Source organism: Pocillopora verrucosa, chromosome 12 (assembly GCF_036669915.1).
Source record: "Pocillopora verrucosa isolate sample1 chromosome 12, ASM3666991v2, whole genome shotgun sequence".
In the NCBI taxonomy this organism is placed as follows: Eukaryota; Metazoa; Cnidaria; class Anthozoa; order Scleractinia; family Pocilloporidae; genus Pocillopora; species Pocillopora verrucosa.
In genome coordinates, this window is record NC_089323.1 from 14,679,319 (window position 1) to 14,686,311 (window position 6,993).

General features: G+C 37.3%; 1 protein-coding gene across 1 annotated transcript; it reads right to left on the minus strand.

Moving 5' to 3' along the window:
- Window positions 1–481: 481 nt before the first annotated feature.
- LOC131779062 (histone acetyltransferase KAT6A-like) lies at window positions 482–6,943 on the minus strand. The gene is made up of 8 exons (XM_059095597.2): window positions 6,319–6,943; window positions 5,030–5,150; window positions 3,634–3,752; window positions 2,886–2,967; window positions 2,269–2,463; window positions 1,806–1,994; window positions 1,162–1,325; window positions 482–990 (listed from the first exon to the last, which is right to left on the minus strand). Exons 1-8 carry the CDS (start codon window positions 6,784–6,786, stop codon window positions 853–855), a joined length of 1,476 nt encoding a protein of 491 aa, XP_058951580.2. The 5' UTR covers window positions 6,787–6,943; the 3' UTR covers window positions 482–852.
- Between the last annotated feature and the right edge of the window lie 50 nt (window positions 6,944–6,993).

A 6,993-nucleotide genomic window follows, 5' to 3' on the forward strand; every position in this document is an offset into this window, starting at 1 on the left:
CCACCAGCAATAAGAGAGAAGACCCAGGAACAAGTTTGAGTGGACTTTTCACCAGCAGTTTCTATATGAAAACTGAATTATGCAATTGAAAAAACCTAAAGAGCCAAGGAAAATGGCCCTTGATTTTGTTACAGTTTTGTTGAGTGCTGCACAATGAAAACCACAGTTCTACCACAATGACTGATAATAAATATATAAGAGTAAACATCACAAAACAAAACATGCAAATATCAGTACCCTACCTCAAGCAGCTTTCAATAACTTTGGTTTTACTTTTGATGTCATGCTTCACATGACTGTATAAATTAATTCTCTACTTCAATCGTACAGCTTTGCTGAATGGAAAAATGCAATCCTGGATCCTTTTAATTCTTCCCCTAAAGATCTCATTAGTAATTCTCCTTAGTGTCAGCCATACAATTCCTGTGTTGTTAGTTCAAAGAATTTGATAGTAGATCAACTACCAATTCCCTTATTGATATTTTTCTCTATTCTCATAACTTGTCTGCTTGATATTGTATTGATATTGTAAGGAGAAATTCTAGTGTGATCACTAATAGGAGTTAAGGGTTAAGAACTCAAGTCAATGCTAGTCTAAAACCAATTCAGTGCATGAGGTGTGGGCAGGAAGTGCAGTTAGAGTCTTATTACCTTCTATCTTAAGTTTGACTGGTGGAAATGTGTGTTAGTTCTTAACAAATTACAATGCCTGTACACAGCAAAACTAACCCTGACACAGAATTATTTGCAACAGTTATTTTCAACTGAGGCAAAACTACATGACAGGAAAAAAATACAGACTATTAGCTTTCTTTTATATTACAAAAATTGTGACTTTAAAGTCATTATTTGTCAAGATGGTATGGTGCCATTTTGACTCTGTAGCCGGGCAACATGGACATAAATCTTTAATGCAGGACCTAACTTGATTGACATACCAGTCAACACATCATTCCTTGACATCAGAAGCAACGCTTTTCCATCAATTTCCTGCAAAAGAGAGGAGAAATTTTAACCCTTTAACCTCTAAGAGTGATGAGCATCTAATTTCCCTAAAGAGTTTCACCACCAAATCTCGACTATCCATACAATTCAGCCCAATCCCTGCAAGTCCAGATTACAGAGGTTCAACTGTGCAAGTTAAATACTGAGTGTAGTCACCTGATTTTGAAAGGACTTTGCCTCTTCTGGAAATCCTAAAGAGCTGAAAAATGACACAACCTCTGTAACAGTCCAAAGTGACGTGTCTGGTGGTAAATTGCTTTTGCTTTTTTCTGTATCTTTAGCTGAATCATGAGCTCCACCTGATCCTTTGATAGGAGTATCTGTCAAAGTCAAGAGGAAAAACACTCAATTGCATAGTAAACATACAATCAAAGGATTATCGGAGCAACCTCATGGTTTTTCTTTATTGTTCAAGTGTCACGAATAACCCTCCTTGTTTCCAGTAGTACACAAATGTATCCAAAAATCTCAAAAGCTATGCAATGTCTACTGTCAAATATCAAAGCCCACCAAAAGAGATCAACCACGTGTTACCATGGGAAAATGAGCCAGTTCCTCATGACAAAAACATGATTTAACTTCAAGACCAAAACTTCTATTGCACTTCATGCAACTGAAATCATGGCAAAATTTTCAAAGCATTAGCTTATATACGACCGAATGAGGGGGAAGGGGAAAGTAATACCCCTTAGCTATTTTGTGCAACTTGAAAACTGGGATAAGCTCTGGCTGTGTGCTATGCACAAATACAGACTTAACCTTTCTACCTCAGTTTAAAGTCCATCATGTAAATCACTTACTGGGCAAACCATTAACAATGCCCTTTGTTCCTGGATTTGCAGATGTATGAACTCCATTGGATTGACTGTGACCTGTCTGCAAATCACCATTTGATCCTCTTGCAGGTACCAATGAGTTTGTTTTGTTGTCACTTGAAGCTTCAGATTGGCTCAGCATTTCAAGTTCTCTCTGAACATTTTCAGCATCAACTATCAGAGGAAAAGTTAATAAGTCAACAATCAGTGTAAGTGATCAACATGTTACTTCTCCCTGTGATATACATCCAGCAAACAGGCAATGAGAATACTCAAAATTATCAGGTAGAAGTTGTTATCTTGATCTTACAACAAAACCTTGTAACTAATTTACAAGGAAAGGGGAAGGGAAGAATTAACAGTCAGACCTTGGGAGTTAAAGGGTTAACTTTCAGACACAACAACATTTCCAGCGTTCCTTAACATTATCCACTTTGATTTTCCTCACCTTGGATATGAATATCTTTCACTTCAACAGTACATTCCCCCATTTCTTCATCGCACTGAAGTGGTATGTCATCACCCATCACGTTATTGCCAGCTTCTGACTTTGAAATTGCCTCATGAGTCACAAAATCACTGGATTCGGAAAGACGTACTGGATTTATTGGATGATTCTGGCAATTGTAACAAACCCATTTTCCTGTTGAAAGGAAACCAAAGATAAAATGATGGCAATGTGGAATGGTAAGCGTAATGAAACATCACTAATATTTCTTTCAAAAATTGTTTATTTTCAAAATCAGATTTTTTCATTTCTGCGGTAGCTTTATTTTTTTTTCTTGTTGTATAGAAGTTGGCAAAATATGATTCTAAATTAGATTAATGTTTTCCTCTTTTGTGTAAGGATTATCATAATTATAGTCATGAAAAAAAAAAATCAAAATAGGTTTTTTAATATCATGTTCACTTAGATTCATTTTAGAGTACAAATTTAAAAAGCTTCTATACATTATTTCAAACCTCTTTTTCTTTCTTAACACTTTTATTGTGCATTTTGGAGGAATTATTGGTACTCACATTAGATTTCTAAATTTGTGCAAAATCATAGAGTGAAAATCTTACCAATAGGCATAGTTTCAAGTGGAGGGACATGACATTGCATGTGATAACCCTTGTCACAGGCATCACAGAATAATAAACTACCCTGAAAAAAATAATACAAAAGAATAAGTGACACTTTAATGAGGAATTCACAGATTGGTCCTGCACAAGAGCTGGGTAGGCCATGCAACCACAGCTTAAAGTACTCTCCACCTCTTAGAAGGCATGCTAATACACACCAGGTTTTGCCATGCACTTCCCTGTGTGTTCTTAGGAGCTTGCCTGAACTTCCTCACATTTCCTAAATGGTTTGGCAGAAGTTACTCACAGTAGTACTCCTCCGAGTGGAGAGGCATGTTTGGGGTAAATTTTATCACCAGGCAACAAAACTTTTTGATTCAGAATCCACAGTCTATACATATGTATGTACACAATAATTCAAGAAAATTATGGTCAGAGGGTGTTTTCCTTTAGAGTTTTGCACCGTTGGTGTATTCAGCATACCAAATGTGTAAGTTACCATGTTCTTCTGAACTTTTCCAGTAGCCAGGTAGGTAAAATTTATCTCAGATACAGACAAATGTGTTACTGCTTTGTCTAATTATAGTCGCTGGTGTTTCAAAAATAAGTGGTCAGAAAAATTGGTGCCTGCCAATGCTCCTGGAAAATACTGGGGTTGACATCCCACATTTTTCATAAGAATGACACAGCTACATCAAATACAATGTTCCACTTTACACAACCTCACTGTATAACAATGAAGACTCACGGGATCTCCACTGTCGTTACATATAATACAAGCTTTACAGTCGATGCACTGCCATGCACTGGCATCTGAGGTAATTCTAAGAACTAATTCAGGTGTGTAGTTCATACAACTTGGATGGGCTGCAAAAAAAAAATTCCAAATTAGTGACAAGAAATTCCTTGAAATTATCCACAGGTGAAACTATTCACTAACTTAACCCTTTCACTCCCAAGATCTAATTAGTAATTCTCCTTACTATCTACCATACTATTCTTATGATGTTAGTTCAGAGAATTTGGTATTGGATCAACTAATCATCCCATGATTGATATTCTTCTCTATTCTCATCACCTGCCTGCTTGATATTGTATTGATATTGTAAGGAGAAATTCTATCTTGGTCACTTATGGGAGTGAAAGGGTTAAGGGAACAATTAAGTTTTTCTGAAGATAACAGCGTTAAGCCTTACCTTGGCTCAAACCAAGATTTTTTTCATCTAAGTCCAAAAATTTAGATGTAAGAACAGTCAAATCTGTTTTAAGCAGTCACCCACAGGGATTTCAGTATAGATTGACCACTTGCATGTAATGCAGGTTTCAAAATTGGGTTAACAAAACAAAATGATAAAAAAAAACCACCATTTTATGCCACAATTAACCACTAATTGTACAAAAACTCCCTCTAAAATTCTACTAACATTGATTTCAGGCGAGAAATATGGATCAAATTCTACCTGAAAGGTTATTCTTAGTTTTATTTGAGGATTTTTGCTTTAAGGAACCACTCAATTCTGGTAAAAGAAAGTTCAAACGGGCCATTAGGACTCCCTCTGAGGTAACCAACAGTGTTTAACCCTTTAACTTCCAGAGGTGATTAACATAAAACTTCTCCTACAATATCCATACATTTTTCAGCAAACAGGTAATGAGAATATTCAAACTTATTAGGTAGAAGCTGCTATCTTGATCTAACACCATTTTCTCATAACTAATTTACAAGGAAATGGGTAGCAGCTAGAGGGGAGATCTAACAATCAGATCTTGGGAGTTAAATGGTCAATAGAGGTAACTGCTTCAAAGAGGTGAAAATTACTGCGATTAAGGGAAAGCAACTGACAGCTAAATACAGGTTAGACTGTATTACAATGATAAAGAAATCTCCAACTATCACAAATAAAAAGTTTTGTACATCTGTCTTGACAGTTTCATCCAAAAGAGTGACCACCATCTAATCTCTCTTCACAACAACAACAACTCTGAATCAAACATTAACATCACATAAAAAAAACTGATCATGAACTTAAGAAGTTCTTGATTGTTAACCAAATTCTCCTTGTCCGCACTTAAAAAAATGTATCAAGAACAGTATGGAAAATGTGCATACTGATGTAGGGGTAAAAGAGTTTATCCCCAATTACCTTTGTTGCCACAGTCCCTACAAATCAGTAAAGCTTCTGGCTCTCCTTTCCTATTTGCTGCTGCAGATTGTAGACAGAAATCACAAACTTGGTCACATGCTGGAATTTCTCTTTCAGGACTCTGAAAATCACAAAGAGAAGAAAAACAAAATTAAGATTAAAGTGCATCCTATGCCCTTAACCCTTTAACCCCAAAGAGTGACGAGCATCTAATTTCTCCTTACAACATCAACCCTGAATCACACATAAAGGTCATGAGAACAAAGAGGTTTAACCCCAACTTTTGATTGTTCTATTAACTCTTTAACTCCCAAAAGTGATCAACCTGTAACTTCTCGCTCTAATATCCACACATTAGCCAGCAAACAGGTGATGAAAATAATCAAATTTGTCAGGTAGAAGTTGTTATCTTGGTCTGACATCAAATTCTTGAAACTAACTTGCAGGGAAATGTGTATTAGCCAGAGGGGAGAATTAACAGTCAGATCTTGGGAGTTAAAGGGTTAGCAAATTCTCCTTATCAGCACTTTTGGAAATGTGTAGAGAGCAGTGCTTTCCGTCATACATTTCTCATATTGTAACTGATTTACAAGGAAATATTTACCAGCTGGAAAGGGGATCAATTAACAATCAAATCTTGGGAGTTAAAAACCAAGCCTTGGCCCCACCTCCTTTAAATTGCCAAGAATGAAGATCAATTTGATTTTTGAAATATCACCACAAAACAAAAGTAATAGTCAAAGGATTGAACAGTATCATCTGTTATTTTACCTAATATCAGTAAATTGATGATTATCATTTCTTTAAAAGAAATAACATTAATTTGGTTGTTTTTCGCCTTCGATTCCTATCACACACGTTTACGCTAGCATAAAAGTTGTCTTTGTTATTTGTCTCCTACGTCTAGAAGGGTTAACTTTTGCTTTAAAATTTGACCAAAAAGTAAAAAAAGGAAAAAGCAAAGGATGATTATAATTGATGCGTGACGCGGAAATACTTGTCTACTTTACGAACGACTGTAAATGGCAAACAAACTCCGTGTAAGTATTAAGGACACGCGTAACGACTCTGCCTTGTAATACGGATTGCGAAGAGAAATCAGAAATGCCACATACACTAAGTAAGAGGAGTAAATTAGAATTGAGCAATGACTATGTTTCAAGAGAATGTCGAGTCTTATGCAAACGTGTTACACATGATGTATCGATTCTCCGCTGTTGTAGATGCACGCCTGATCTAATGATATTTCAACCGCGAATATTGCCCCTAGTTAACATCTGGCGACTTACCTCAGCTGATTCGAGTAAGCGATACATGCCCTCGCTTATCGACCAGATTCTTCCATGATCTAAGTCTTCCTTTAGTGCGATCTTGATCCTTGCCTTCAAATTATGGTAATAAGGATGCCGAGCGGTGATGAATTTCTCAATATCTACTGCGCTGACGCCGTAACCACGATCTAGCGCTCGAATTGCTTCGCTTACCCATCGGGCGGCTCTCGAAACTTTGCCGGAACCTATTACTCTGTGCCAGCCAGATGCATTTCGATAAGAAATTGCCCCTTTAAAAGACCTCTTTGTCACTATGCCACTGGCGACGAGCGCTGCTAAATCTTCTTCGGTATCTCTCTGATCAATTCCGTGACACTTGTGCATCGTCCGGCAAATTCGCTCCAAGTCGGGCCTGGATTTCCGACTGCGAAGCAAGTTGATGCATTCCAGAATCCAGTTCATATACTTCGGACGTTTTTCGGCCATATTAGGAACGGTGGGTTGGGATAGGACAGCAGGTGGAAGATTATTTTGGTTGCAGCGGACCGGAGGAGGTTTCGTTCTGCTAGAGAAACGACGAAAGCCCTTCTCGTTTACATACCGTAAGTGAAATGGTAATTTTCACGCAAAAACAAACCAAGCGCGCCGCCGCTATAACAAGCGCCCGCGATCTTGGCGTTGATTGGGATACCC